At 35.0% G+C, this 16,191-nt stretch overlaps 1 protein-coding gene across 7 annotated transcripts in view; it reads left to right on the top strand.

The window, feature by feature from the left end:
• Positions 1–13,773, top strand: part of LOC132639068 (MADS-box protein AGL42-like) — a 33,437-nt gene extending 19,664 nt beyond the window's left edge. For 3 of the 7 annotated variants that reach the window (XM_060355613.1, XM_060355612.1, XM_060355614.1), the window contains exons 3-8: positions 7,714–7,801; positions 11,097–11,158; positions 11,245–11,344; positions 11,728–11,769; positions 11,861–11,902; positions 13,323–13,773. In XM_060355613.1, the coding sequence (XP_060211596.1) occupies positions 7,714–7,801; positions 11,097–11,158; positions 11,245–11,344; positions 11,728–11,769; positions 11,861–11,902; positions 13,323–13,484 (496 nt within the window). In that variant the 3' untranslated portion in view covers positions 13,485–13,773. Of the gene's footprint in view, positions 1–4,654; positions 4,777–7,713; positions 7,802–11,096; positions 11,159–11,244; positions 11,345–11,727; positions 11,776–11,860; positions 11,903–13,322 lie in introns of those variants that run through there. The other 4 variants (XM_060355617.1, XM_060355615.1, XM_060355616.1 and 1 more) reach the window with 4 other exon arrangements.
• Positions 13,774–16,191: the final 2,418 nt, after the last annotated feature.

Raw genomic sequence — 16,191 nt, 5'->3', positions numbered from 1 at the left:
TATTCTTTTTCAAGAAGTTGGCCCAAACTCAAGATATTACTTTTCAATTTTGGCACATAATAAACATCTTGAATTAACTTGTGGCCACCATCTTTACAAGAGATCAGAATTGTACCTTTTCCTTCGATTTGTACCTTTGCAGTATCTCTAAAGGACACGTTGCCTGTCACACTCTTAAAGAGCTACACAAACATATTTTTGCATCCACACATGTGGTTGCTTGCTCCATTATCAAGGTACCACGAACTGCAATCATCCTTATCTTCTTCTTTGAGTGCCATTAATAATGTTGACTCATCTTCTTCTTTCTTGTCGTCAACAAGGTTAGCTTTTTCTTCAACATTACTATGAAATTCCCAAGAGTAATGTCCAAATTTATGGTAGTTATAGCACTCAATTTTAGATTTATCATACCTCGTTTCATTGGTACCCTGGTAATAGCCATGTCCTCTTCCTCCTCTTTGTCAACGACCACGACCTCTAAATGATTGTTGGCTTCTCCCTTCGTTAGTGAAGTTGTTGCCAATATTCCTTCTTCCACGAGTGCCACAACCTCTTCCTCGTCCATTTCCTCTATAACTCTTTTCACCTCCAAAATTTTTGAAGGATGCCTGAGTTTTTAGAAGTGCCTCCAGTGGCTCTTCTTGTCTCCTTTTAATCTTCTCTTGTGGGCTTGTAAAGAAGCCTCCAATTGCTCTACCATCATAGAGTCTAAATCTTTGGACTCCTCAATAGCACACACTACATAATCAAATTTTGGTGTTAAAGAGCGAAGGATCTTTTCTACCATACGCACATCATCTACTTCCTCCCCGTATCTTTTTAACTGATTTACAACGACCATCACTCTTGAACAGAAATCCGAAATGGATTCGGATTCTTTCATTTTTAAAAATTCAAAATCAGCCCTTAAAGTTTGAAGTTTTATCTTCTTTACTTTATCTACTCCTTGGAGAGAATTTTGTAAAATCTTCCAAGCTTCCTTTGAGGTGGTTGCATTGGCCACCTTCTCGAACATGCCATCATCCAGACATTGGTGGATGAGAGTGAGGGCTTGTTGATCTTTCTTTCTTGTCTTTGTCAAGACATCTTTTTCATTTTGACACAAAGTCTCCTCATTATCGGGTTTTGCATACCCTTTGTCTACAATAACATCTTGGGAGCCAAGAATGGCTTTCATTCGTAGACACCACTTTTCATAATTTTCTTTTGTGAGACAAGGATACTGAAAAGACAGTGGACTATTATTTGCCATGGCTCTGATACCACGTTGTTGGGAAATAACGATCCCACCCAAAAATAATATTCACGTTGAATAGCAAGAATAAGAGAGTAATAATGACACCAAATCTTTTAACGGGAATAAAATACAATACTTGAACGGAGCACTATAATATCACTTAATACAATTTGGTAGTGTCAAGAGACTACTACACTTCAAAAGAAACAACATCTTTATTTTACACTACTCGCTTAAATATTACTCCCACTCTATTATCTCACAAACTACAGAAAATAGAGTGTGAGTACTCTCTTCTCTCAATTACTCTCTTTGTTTGGTGTACATATAATGAGGAACGGCTCCTCTATTTGTAGGGAAACTTGCCTAACTTTGGACTAATAAATTGCTGGATTTCTTTTGCAATTTGCAAAACAAGTTCCAATAGCTCACAACCAATTCAAAACTAAATGTAACAAATTGGTTTTACAATTGCTTCAGCCGCTAGGTGGAGTTAGACTCTCAACTGATTACCAACATGATTAACCAAAGAAACACTTCCAACATGAAGCTGAAAAGGATCATCATAGATGCCATCAGGTTAACCAAGGATCACAATTTGACAGTATCACACTGCCTAAGGGAAGCTAACCAGGTGGCTGACTTTTTTGTAAAATTGGCATAATCCTTATATAATCCTTCTCAACTTCCTAGAGAGGTTAAATGTTTAATCCAACTAGACAAATGGCAACTCCCTTCGATGAGGAGAAGATATGATAAAAGTAATTTTTTTGTAAGCTAACTTTGCTACTCTTTGTAAATGAAAGGGATGCATAGGCTTCATCCCTCTATGTTACTTTTGACTCTCAATGTAATATGTAGTGTTAAGAGGTTTTGGTGCATGTTCCCCTCTAACTATATAACCTTTTTGTGCATTGAAATAGACATGGTAGGGGTCTAGCTTAACCCCCACATCAACAGTCTCACAACCCTTCATGATGGCTTAATAAAAATAAAAAATTGCTTCAGCCGCCTACTTTTGCCTCTATTTCCTCCCATCGCATTTTTCCTTCTTTTTTCTTTATTTCACTTGCTACTTTTATTTAGGGCCCCACAATTTGAACTCCTTATTGCGCAATACAATCTCTATGGAGGTGTACTTTCAAATATTTATTTGAACTAGCTCGGATAATGCTATTGGAAGTTCGGAGAGAAAGAACACTAAAACACACACTAAAAGAGGAGTGGAGGAAGGATAGTCCTTAATTACCTGGCATGTTTAAAATGACTACAAATATATGAATATTTATAGGTGAACTGCTTCAAGTATCTAGCCTATGCATATTAATTTAATTCTAGGCTTCTCATTTTTTAAAGTACATTAAGACCAAACATCAATACATGCCTATCTTAAAGAAACACATTTGAACTACTAGTTTACGAACTAAAAATAAATAATATGCATGAACAAAGTTTAAAATTCAATATCCCCCTTAAACTTGATTCATCACTCCAAAGGCCATTCTTAACTTCTGAAATTTTTTAATCTTCAACGGCTTGATGAAAATATTCGCAAACTTGATATTGAGATTTCACAAACTCAAATATCATTGCTCTTCCTTCTTGGATATGTAATTTCTAATACAATGGCCCGGTACTAAGTGTTCATATGCTTGCTTCTTTCATGAAATACGGAGTTCTTAGCTAATGCCATGGCGAATTTGTTATCACACAAATCTTCGTTCTTCCTTTTGAAGTTGTCTTTACGCAGGGCCTTAGTAACAATGTCAACAATCTTCTCCTTAGTCTTATAATCAAGTGTTATAAGAACCCAATCATTCTTATATGTTTCTTTTCCTTTTGAATAGAATTTTGGCAAGCCATGAACCATGTCCTTTGTTCTAGCTAATTATGTTTCAATCTTTTGGCATAGTATGTTTTCTTCAATGAGAGTGGAATTTTTCAGTGTCAAGTCCCACACTCCCACATTGATAGGCTTCTAGTGAGAGGATATTTTTTCTTCTCTTGTGCCATATGTTTAGAATAACTACTGTTTACGAACCACTTGCTTTTTCCTCCACTCACCTCAGCCTTTAAAAACAACCAGAGATAAGTCTTAGGAACTCAGGCTAGGGTGCGTCACTTTTTATGAGAAAGAAGATGAATTAAAAAATTTTGGTCCATCCTGGTAGCCTTCCACTTTTTAGCGAAGAACCGGGTTCAGTTTTCTTCTTTTCATCAACATAATACTCATTTTTGTCAATGTCTTTGAATTTTGATATGCATGTATTCTTGAAGCGCCCACTATTTCCACAGTAAGTGCATAAGTGATTATCAAGAATAGAGATGTACATGCTTTTGAGATTGTAAGGTATCTTAGCCTTTTGATATCATGTACCTGTTTGTTGTTACTGTGTCTTGCATGCTAAGATGTTAACACTTCCGAGGACCAGGTCCTTTTAGGTGTTCTTTCCAATTCATACTTAGTCTTGTCGAGATCTTCTTGCAGCAACCTATACTTTTCATTCTCAGCATAGGGATCATCCTTAAAACCTTTCAACGCATTCTCTAGGTTTTCTTAGATGTTATTACCATGATTTTTATTTTGGAAAAGGTTACAAAACACACTCTAACTTTGGGCAAAATTGCTATAACACACTTCAACTTTGCGGGGGTCCTATGACCCCCCTGGACTATTTTTTTGTGTATTATTGAGGGTATTATCGGGTGATATGGACAAAAAAGTGAGCACATAAAGGAGGATTATTTGGAATTCAACATGGCAAATAGAGACGAGTCTGTTAAGTTTTAAGTCCACCCTTGCGCGCTCAACCAACATGTGCTCACTTGCTTGTCCACGTCACCCGATAATACCCTCAATAATACACAAAAAAATAGTCCAGGGGGGTCATAGGACCCCCGCAAAGTTGGAGTGCGTTAGAGCAATTTCGGCCAAAGTTAGAGTGTGTTTTGAACCCTTTTTCCTTTTTATTTTTAGAAGGTGCGGCTATAAAACTGAAAAGTTCTGTTTCCAAAACTAATATGTCCTACTAATTTTCTTTTAGAGTAAGTATGAATCACATCTTTAAGTTTAGTAAAGTTTACCTCAAAGTCATCATCTTCAAATTTTGAGTCAGGGTGGACCATCAATGCTAGAATTTCTTCTGAGTCAGATTCCTCTTTGGCCATTATTGACTGATCATGTTCTTCAGCTTCATCACTTGATGAATTCCCCATTGTAGCCAGTGATTTCCTCACGATTTTATATGCCTTCACATTGGACATTATGTATGGAGGAACTCGGTCCCTATTTCCCTTTTCAGAATTGTTCTTCTTCGACTAAGTTTCCCTAACTTGGACACTACTCAAAAAAATTAATCAGGACAACCACATCTGTGACATACTTCAGTGTTACCGTTTCAGGTACTACTCTGGATTTAGGAGTGCTGCCTTTTATTGAAGAACAAACCTTTCCTAATCGTTTGTTGGAATCTGCGAGTCAACAGAGCCACTTCATTCCCAACAAATTCTTGATTTTGAGTGGCTTTAAGAATCAGGTTCATGTCCTTGCATATTGCAAAATCTTTTTGATTTTGAAGCTTTTTCATCTTGTAGGTCCTTATGTTCCCCGTGCGCTCATCCATAGTTATAGTTATTAAGTCCCTTGCTTTCATTATTACAATGACCTTGCTTTCCCTAGATTCAGGAAAAATATCTAGAAGTTTTCCAATCATCTTACTTCGAGAGATAATATCTCCAAGAGAATTTAGTTCATTAGTGATGTCAATGAACCTATTGAACGTATCTCGGAGGGTTTTCCTCTCGTTCATCTTGAAAAGTTCATATTGCTTGTTTAGCAAGACAATCTTTGACTTTTTGACCTGACAAGTATCTTCATGGGTAGTCTGCAGTGTATCCCATATTCGGTCAGTAGTTTTGCAAGTAGAGATTCAACTACTCATCAAGTTCAATGTCTCAAATATGGATCTTCTTAGCTGTGGTATTCTTTTGGACTATCTTTATGTCTTCATCAGTGAACTTGACCTTTGTATTAATTAGGACCAGTTTCTCTTCCCTTGTCATCTTTGGCCATGCAATTCTTTGGACCATCCTGGATGATGGCTCAAAGTTCCAAATCATCTCCAACTATGAAATCTTGGATTCTTGCCTTTCACCATTTATAGTTTTTTTTTTTTCAGTGAAGGATAGTATCCTTGTGGTTTGTTATCCTTCTTGAACTCTGGGTGGTGCAACTATCTTAGATCCTTTCAAGGTGTTAGTCTTACTTGAAAGAACCTGCTCTGATACCAATTGTATTTTAGCTGCCCCCTAATGTACTGAAAAATTAGGTTGTTTAGTCACCTAACAAAAGTAAAGCGAGGAAATTAAATCACAAGAATTTTACTGTCGAAAACTTTGCTCTAGGGAGTAAAAAATCTCGACTAACCTTAGTAAGATTTGCTCCAAAACTTCACTAAAAAAATCAAGCAGTTTAAGAGTACAACTCTATAACCAAATGAATAAATTTTAGTATCTTTTCCCTACAATTCTCCCTAATTGTGGTTACTCCTTTCAAGTCTCTTCGCTAGTCCAGAAAGCTTTTACAACTCAATTACCAAACACATATTACAAAACTTCTAGTAAAGTAAATAGGTTATATAATTCACGAACAAGTGAATCAACCTAACAACTTAAGAACTAAAGCAAAAACTTCCTCTGGAATAGGTTCTTTCATTGACAGTTTGACTCTCACAAAGTACTCCTCCAATGACTGCTATTTGCCAAGAATTAACTCTCAAGATGTGTGAATAGCTTAAGTTTCAAAAGCATCAATGATGTGCTTTATATAGGAGTAGGAATGGTAGAAATATTATATACTTTGTTTTCCAAAACCAAACCTAGTTTGGTTACAGAATTCAATCCATGTCAAACTTGGTTTCATTAAATGCGTTGGCTTTCACACGGTTTTTGCCTATTTTCGCAACTCTTTCCATAGATGCAAGTGTAGAAATATTTTCATGTTTAACCACGCTTCCTTGATCCACACATTTATTCCATACACTTAATTCCTCAAGAATTTCTTCTTGCAATTGGAATCTGCTTAGTAACCACTGATTAACAGTCGTCTCCAGTTATCTGCATAGGACCTCGTCCTTTCAATGTCTGCATAATGTTTCTGCAACCTTGTTGATAGCATAACCAGTTCCTCTAAGAGACATGCTAAGGGCCTGATTATTGTGTAATGTTTTGTTAATCATCGAAACATGAATTCAGCTCAGCTAAAAGATATTGCAAAACTAGCGAAGTCAAATGATGAGCTTACAAATATTTTCACAAAATTCCTCACTGATCCCGGTATTAGTTACATCTCTAACAAGATTTGTACATATGACTAATTATTTGCACCAGTTAAGTGGGAGGGTTAGAATATTAATGTATAAAGTGTCTCACGTGGAAATTGATTAGTATGTACTGTGTAGAATATAAGCAGGCCTCAGTATAATAATATAGATATAAATATTAATTTTTTTTCATGTATTTGCTTCTCACAAATAATACTTAATCATCCGAGTTTGAATTTAAATACTAAAATCGAGATTGAGATCCATAAAAACCAGTAGGCTAAGGCCTCATTTTTCTACACTTAATGAATATATTAATCTTGATCATTCAAATCTCAAACATTAAGTCTATTATTTTTTAGGTCTAAATCTTAATTATTTAGATCTTGCTCATTAAATACGTTTGTTTTGTTTGTTTTACAACCACTTAGTGGATCTGACTAGATATGAATGATCAATGTCTTAATATCATTAAGATATCTATTTAAGAATTTCTATAAAGATGGTGGTTCACCACTACCCTATCCACTTTTGCCTCTAATTGTTGTTGATCACCATTATCAACTACCACTGTCATCATTATTAACTACCACCACCCACAAGCACCATCATGAACCACAAGACTATCGCTGCCAATCACCATCGCAAGCCGTCAACACCATTAGCCTCAATTTGCAATCATCACCACTAATTACCATTACAACCACCCATCATTTTTATATATCGTCAACCATTGCCATCATTCACCACCACTATTAGCTATTACTATCACCACCACAATTCAACCGCCACCACAATCTACCACCATTACCATTAGCTATTGCTCACAACAACCAATACCATCCCCAATTGTTACACATAACCACCATCACTAGCTATCACCACCATCAATTGCCATATAATTTTTTATTTTTATTAATATAAAATAAAATTAATTTAATATTTCATTTGAATCTTATATTTCTAAATTTGTTAGCAAAAATAGTTTTATCTATTTAGATGTTAATCTTAATTATCTAGTATTTAGATCTTAATACATGTTACGATATTCAGTAATTAAACCTAGTACTTAGTTGAATATATCTTTCATGTTGGAATGTGTTTTACCTTTAAGAAGTCTTAATAATTACTTCATCTTCTGGAATAATTCAGCATGCAAAAGACCATTGATAGATATCGTGAATATGCAAAAGAAACGCTGATGAACAACAACGCCTTTGAAGTGGAGCAGCGGATGAAGGTCAGATTTCTTAACTAATAATCATCATTACAGACATAGTGCTATTACTAGCCATTGTTTTTTTTTGCACGGATTGCCCTTCAAACGCGTTGGTCTTTAATTTTTGCCCCTCAAATTGTTGGTCTTTAATTTTTATCTATCTTTAATTTGTATGAATAACGAAACACAACAGTGGAACTGATAGATAAACAAAAGTATTGAAATTGGCATGGTTCATTCCTTCTTTAACTAGAGAATTAGCAACTGCATTTCCTTCCCTAAAAGTATGTCTCAAAATTGGATTCCTCAACTTTTTCATTAATAACCTTCAATCACGTAAAGAAATGGCATCATCTTTGTTTAATTTAAAGTGACCTTTGGCTGGAGGGGCCATTCAGCGTAAATAGTTCTGACTTCTGAGGCATGATTGAGTCGTAGAAGCAATAGTGCACTAGCAGTCTACTTTCCACTTAGGCAAAAGAAACGGCATTTGTGAAATTATTATGATGGTATCTGTTGTGATTAATTAATCCGCAAGCTAAATGGTATAAGATCTTTCCAGCTATAAAATTTACTTTTGATATAATAATTGATAGTAGCTCTGAGCATATTAAGCAGCGTGTATGGAACGGATTTTGCGTTAGTGATTATGTATTGAGGATTCTCATAGAACTTGGCAGAGTTTATGCAATAAAAAATATGCAGATAAGTGATTTTTCAACAATGTTGATGCCAATATTATGGTGGTAGAGTCTGTGTCACGCTCCAAAACTTTAGTGAGCATAATCGACGACACCCCATGCCATAACTGTGATCCAGCGAACCACCTAGACATTTCTAAGTATCCATAAGTCGTGCATAGCATGATAAGTGAAATCTTGTAACTGTAAACCATAAACACGGGCTTAATAGCCTAATATTATTATCTTTTTATACTTAATGCATAAAGTGCAATGATATTGTTCTAAATAAATATATGACCCATGGTGTACAGGGAAGCTGTTAAAATCTTAATGGATGTTTCTCTGATAAATTATTAACCTTAGGAAGACCAAGTCTTGAATTTCGAATTTTGGGTTTCGATCTTGGGAAAAAAAGATGATTTAACAAGAATCTATACTTCCAAGGTTTAAATCATGCTAGTATCAGTGTTAGGTAGTTGAAATTAATCCAAAAATACTCTTAAAAGTGAAGAAGATATATATTATAGAACAATAATGAGTGCAAAAATAAAAAAACCTTATGTTTTTTCTTTTTGTTTTTCTACGTGAGGCATCGACTAATTATATATATAGCTATATCTTTTCCAATTTAAATTGGGGTTGGACTCTTATAATGCCAATCTTAGTAATTCAAATAATCTTAAGCTATATCAATGTTTAAATCCTATGTAAATAATATGAAATTGGACTCTACAAGTTCCCTCTGTCAAAAAGTTAATTACCTTGATTGTTGGTTTGTCCCCCTTGGCTGAGAGCAGCTTGAGAGAAAAATCTAGGTTAAAATATCACTTCCCCATTCTCTTCCCGAACTTGTCTATTTATTGGCATGGGCAGGCTGCAGAACCATCGCACTTGGTTTCACTGACCAGGTGCTGCAACGCGACGCAATCACTAACAAAAAACAAGGAACTAGCGACGGTTACCATTCTCAAAAAAATTTTGTAGCTAAACTGAAAAATTCCATGGTAATCCCATTTGGCTATGGATTAGCGACTGATGGTAAGAAAATTCAATTAGCTAGGATCTATTTAGGACGAGTTAGCTGGGGATTACCGACAAATACTGTAGCTAATTTCATGATTTCTTGTAGTGAATTGTGCCAAAGCTAGCCCCCAGTTCCAGGCGCCCTGCCAGGCGTGGCGTGCTGGCTTGGCGCCCATGTCTGCCCTCTGTTGAGTCTTCATAGAGCAGTCCGTAAACGGATTTTGTAGTGAAGATACCATTGTTACTTTGGATCAATTATAAGGTGGTCTTTTTTGGTCAAAGTGGAATGTGAGTGCTTTTGATGCAGTGAAAGAGATGGGTATGCAGTTCAAAGGAAGTAGTAATTAAACTGTGAGGATTTTTTACTAGTAACAGAATGTACACATAATCTATTATGAAATCCTATCAGTTATTCAGGATCGTAAAATTATATGATTTTCTCATTTTACACAAACAATAAGTTTGAACAAAAAAACATATCAAAATCCATGATTTTTTTATTTTTTCTTTTATTTTTTTAAAAAAATCTTGAGCGGATGTGGTTTGATTTTGCTTTCTCTTGAGAAACTTGTTTTCTATCCCTCTTTATTTTACTGTTTTGTTCAGAAATAGCGTGGATGAAAAATATGTTACTCTATAGTTAAAAAGGCATAGAGCTGACTGGTTACTATTAATCCCATTCTCCATCAAAGTGGGTAGTGAGATGTTATAACTAAAATTAACTTCCCTTGTCTATCCTATTAGAATTGGGAAAACAGCACAAAATACCCTAAAATGTAAAATACTTGCCCGCCCATGTCTCCTCCTAAACTAAGTTCGCTTTTTACCCTACCAGCCAAAAATATTTACCTGAGTACCCCTCACCCACTTTATAGTTATATATCATGATGGTGTCATGGAGGACTAAGAGAAGGACTGAAGCAGTCCTCCATGATATCATTTCAGTATATTTAGGTATCACGATAGTATCACGGACGACTGAGGAGTCTCTCATTCAAGGACTGAAACAGTCCTCCACGATACCATCACAGTATATGTATATAAGATGATGGTATCATGGAGTTTTTTCTGAGAAAAGTGTGTCTTTTGAATAAATGAGCATGATACCATCTCAGTATATCTATATGCTATGTTGGTATCATAATTTTGGGGCATTTCGGGTAAATAGTTTCAGGGGCATGAAAGTAAGAGGGTGTATAGGCAGGGTGGAGGGAGGAAGGGCCAAGGGTGTTCATCCCATTGGCGAAAAATTACACTATTATATATATATATATATATATATATTAGACGTTGAACCCCCGGCCTTTGACTTGTTCGTGTGTTCGCATTTGATATTTTGAACCCCCGGTAGAAATTCTGGCTCCGCTACTGTTATGGGCCAGTAATTATTTTGTTTTCAGGAGCATTGACGTTCTTTCCCCATTAGAATTTAGCTAATTAATGATTTATTAAATCAAATATAAGTATCGACACGTGGGCCAAACCTTATATAAACCCCACTCGTCTTTGGAAATCAGTGAGCTAAATTTCACGTAATCCTTGTTCTTAAGAAGAGGTCCCAACATACTGTTTCTTAAGCTTGCTTGTTCCATAATTGATTTCATTTGCAGCAATTGAAGGAAGAAGCAGCAAACATGACAAAGAAGATAGAGATCCTAGAAATTTCCAAACGGTATTGTAGTCTTGGCAGTTAATTTGGTTTTCCAGTACATTAACCTTCTTGGCATTTTGTGATATTATTGAATTTCAAATGCTTAGGAAGCTTATGGGGCAAGGTATTGGATCATGTTCAATGAATGAACTTCAAGAGATCGACAACCAGCTGGAGAGAAGCCTAAAGAACATCAGGATGAGAAAGGTATTAATATGTGTTATTTCGTCCGTCCCAATTTATGTGACACTTTTTGGATTTCGAGATTCAAACAAGTCATTCTTTGACTGTAATTTTCTCATATAGTATCTTTTAAATATTTTAAATTGTCAAATATACATTGTGACTTATAGTATTTTTTACGTAGTTACGAAATATGCAAATTTTATTTCAAAAACTTAAAAATTCTATGCGTCAAATTCAAGATCAAAATTAAACTGTTTGACTCTCGAAATTGGAATCATCCCATACAAATTGGGACAAAGGGAGTACTCCATATGGTAATAGCCAATAGGTAATATAATTGCCCTAACATATTTAGGCGATTTGAGTTCATTGGTTAACCAATTCTTTTCTTGGTCATTTTCTAGTCTCAATTATTCAAGGACGAAATACAACGGTTAAGAGACAGGGTATGATGAGACAATTTCAATGCATTTTTAGGGGTTTTGCTGAGTACTTTTTAATTTAATTTCACTGAAGTAGCTTTTCGTTTTCTTCCAGGGAAAGCTATTGCTTGAAGAAAATGCAAGATTATCTGAAAAGGTGAACTCTCACATATATCTTGTCTTTCGATTCGAGTTATTAATCATATATATTGTCAAGTAGGAGCATAGACGAATCTAGGATTTTTGGAGCATGGGTTCAGTATTTTAAAAAAAAAAATGTATTAAGCGAGAATTGATCCCTAAGTCCCCTAGGTAAATAAATCAACTTTCAACCAAGTGCACCATTTAATCTTTTGTATAGTATGTGTTCCAATAGGTAGTACTATACCAATTTTAGAAAATATATACTAAAAATACCTAGTTTTATGTAGGGGCGGAGCCACCTTGGCTTGAGGGGTGTCATTTGAGTAAAAAAGTAGTAACTAAGAAAGTTGTTTTAAATAAATTAGCACGTACTTGAAGAAGTTATCTAACCACAATGTAAGCTAAAGGAAAGAAGATTTGAAAGACATTAAGTTAAATACACGATTTCGGAATGCATTTGACCCAAAGAAACAAAGGGCAAATTAAGTTTATCAAAAGAGTAGCACATAATTACACAAAAGATAATTACGACAAAATGAGAGGAAAATCGGAAGAAAGAGGAAAGTGATAAAAACTTGATTAAGAGAAAAGTGTAAAATCAATAATTAATTTAAAAAGCCATGGTAAGTCAGATTTTTGGTGATTGGAAATGGCATTTCTAGATAGAGTGAGTTTGTACTAGAAAACTCATAAGTTAAATGACTTTATTGATACAAACATAAGTTAAATGACTTTACTAACTAATTTCATATAGTTGAGTGAACTTTTGAGATATTTACCTAGTTACAAGTTATAATTGATTATCAGCTTAAATACTTATCATAGAAATTCACTTGTAGTTCACCTTATAATTATATTGTTGCTAAAAGCACCCACCTAACGCCTAGAGCTGGACATCTGGTGCGTGAACAATTTTGATATGGGGAGCCAACATCATAAATAATGAATTGGGGGCGGGTCTGGCTCTGATATCATGTAAATAAATGGATTTTGGGACTAACTCAACCCCATAAGCTAGCTCATGAAGGCATGATTGCCCAAGTGCATATAAGGGGATCATTTACCCTTTAACCCATTGATGTGGGACTCTTTTAACACTTTTAGATGATATGGTCACACACTTCAACATGGTACCACAACAGACAGAAGTCTTGGGATCAAATTTCACCACCACCCATTATCAATGTTCTTTTTCTTCATACGTTTGGCCCATGAAAAAAAAAATCAAGCCCACACGTGAGGGGGTGTGTTGACAATATAACTAAATATGTAAAGTATGTTCACTTTTAGATTAGATGGTCATGCACTTCAACAATAACGATATATTGTTTGAATATTTCTTGCATCATTAGTATTTGGTGCATAAAACTTAAACTCTCCAAATTTATGTGTGGATTGTTTTCTGTTGACAATTCTTATCATGATGCTGCTAGTGTGGACTAAGGCCAAGGCAGGCACCATTAGAACCACAGGCTACCCAAACACGATCAGCCCAAGCCCAACAGAAAGAAATGGGAAACTGTAGCCATGGAATCCAGAATTCAGATGTGGAGACTGATTTGCTTATTGGCCTTCCCAACATTTGTTGGTCGTAGCTTCTGGAAACTAAAATATCGAAGTTATATTATTGACCTCTACCATGTTAGTTATGTATACATACTTGTACTATTTTTTGTTAGCATATATAATAATGGTTAGCTTTGCTCAAATTCTGTACAAGCATAAAGGCATGCAAATTCAACAAATAAGGTATGCGGATACGAGTGCAAGATCTCTTTTCTCCTTTTTCCCTTTTCAGCTTCTAGGTAAATGTATCTCTGAACAACGGTTGTAAAGAAGCATAACTTATGGCATAATAATATAATCTCCTCTTTTTCTACAATATTGATTGCATCCTTCCGTCCAAAATAAGTGAATTTTTGGGTTGTGAGACACTCTTAGAAAGTTAATTAATTACATTAATTAAATGGTCATTTCACAATATTATCCTTTTAATTTACTTTCTCCAAACTTTTCTTAAAAGTAGAAATAGTCAAAATCGGGATTTCAAAAGAGTTTTGAAAAACTCTTTTGAGAGAAGGGTAACTTTAAGAAAAATTAATTAATACTTCCTCTGGTTCATAATAAGTGTCTACTTAACCTTTTTATTTTGATTTAAAATAAGTGTTCACTTAGAAGAAATTAAATCTGTCTTCCAGATTGTTCCATATTAAGTTCTAATTAGTGACCACATCTTAATGTGTCAAGTTAATAGTAATATGCAAATTTTAATTAAGGGCAATTTTGTCAAAATACCTATTTTTTTAGGAGTTAGTATTTTTTTAAAGGATGTGCTAACTACTAGAAACAGAGGTTTTTACCATCGACATTCAGTGCTAACTACTAGAAATAGAGTTTTTTACCATCGCCATTCAGTGAGAAATTTATGGTATAAAACATAATTTTTCCACCTCAATCCCACTGTACTAGCTCACGGGAAAAACACATAGGTTCCCCATTGAAATGCTGGAAAACATCTGAATTTTTTCATGTGAAAACACTACTATTTAGGTTTTTCCTACTGTCATTCAGTGAAAATAATCATTAAATATTTTTCAGTGGAAAATTCAATGAGAAAATAGTGATCTTTTAGTAAAGGCTAGGTTACACCTCAGAAATTTTATATTGTTGAGTCGTAAATAGACTAACGCAAGCTTAAGACGAACATGAAGCTCCCATGACTATAAGAGGTGATTGGCAACATGAGAGTATATGCGATAAGATTTTTAAGTTATACGACTTGGTGGAACTAGGTTCGTCAAAGGAAGCAAAGTATAAGTTGTGTTTGGGGAGGATTTTACAGTTATCGAGCTAATGGATATTTAGTGAGATCTTGAGGACGAGTCATAAGGTTCGTTAGATTGTTAATGAAGTATTGAACAAGTGCTAAGAAGGTTCCATAAGGATTTGAGGTCAAACGAAACGACGAGGACAAATCCGGAGTAAATGGCGGATTGTACGGTCATATATACGGACTGTATAATTTATACGGCCCGTACATCTGTCCGTAAAACCCTTCCAGAGAAGGATAACCATCTGGAGGAAATGTACGGTCCATTATATGGACCGTATAATTTATACGGTCTGTATAGTAGACCGTATGTTTCGGGTCGGGTCCGAATTCTATTTTTATATATGCACGGTCCCTCTTTCTTTTTCTCATTTTCCACTTCTCCAACACTTTCTAAACCTCAAGAATCTTCTCCATATCACACTAACACATATCTAAGAAAAAAATCAAGGATCAAACATCAAGGATTGTAGAATCAAGGGTGTGAATACTTCCTAGGGTTGATAGAAGATGAGAATCTCTTTGGGTGTTGAAGTTGTGTTCTTCTCAAGTGGAGTATTTACATTCAAAGATCATCTCTACATAATAAAGGTGAGTTTTACAATTGTTTCGTGTTAGTGATGGTGTTGAATCGTTGAAGAACTTGAATTGGGAATAAGTATGGAATATGAACTCAAGTATGCAAACAAGAGTATGTTGAGCTGAAAGATGGGTTGAGTTATGATTCATGGTGTAATATGAGTATAATATTATTACGAATGACACTAATGATATTGAAGAAGTATTATATGAATGATGAATATGATGTTGTATTATAGTTAGGGTTATGGAGAATTGTGGAAATGGAGTTGGAAGTTGAATAATGTCTAATTCGAAGGAATTTACGTATTATGATATTATGGGTGTTGCGATGATGTTTGGGAGCTGTTTTATTATATGGGAAAAGTTATCGAAAAAAAGGAAATGCTGCTCAATTTTCATTAACCTTTAATCGCTTTAGCTTGAGCTTAAGTATACTTCCGATCATCTAATTTTAGTACGAACGCTTTTTTGTATATAGAATTGTGAGTCCAAAAGAAGAGCGCTTAGACGATATAGTTAAGGAGGTATAAAGGTATGTGAGGCCAGTCCCCTTCCTTCAAAGGCATGACTTCTATACTATAATTTCTTTCCTATGTTCCCATGACCTTCTTACATCCCTAAAAATGAAAGTTAATGATCCTTAAAAGCTCCCTATGAGATATGTGCTATGATAGTGATGATGATAATGATGTTTTTCAGGACGTTGATGCTTCTATGTTTATGATTTCATTGATGTTACTCTTTGTTGTTGTCTCACCTCATGATATTAGTTTCTTTAAAGTAGGACATAGCGATGCCGATGTTCCATAATGTGATCGGAGGTTCCCGACCTTACGTCACTCCGATAGTGTTATAGCTTTTACTTGAGCTCGCATGCATGCTTGATATTA

The sequence above is a fragment of the Lycium barbarum genome, chromosome 1, assembly GCF_019175385.1.
Source record: "Lycium barbarum isolate Lr01 chromosome 1, ASM1917538v2, whole genome shotgun sequence".
NCBI classification, from domain to species: Eukaryota; Viridiplantae; Streptophyta; class Magnoliopsida; order Solanales; family Solanaceae; genus Lycium; species Lycium barbarum.
The sequence above is the reverse complement of the archived record's forward strand: the minus strand, read 5'-3'. Positions and strand labels throughout refer to the sequence as shown.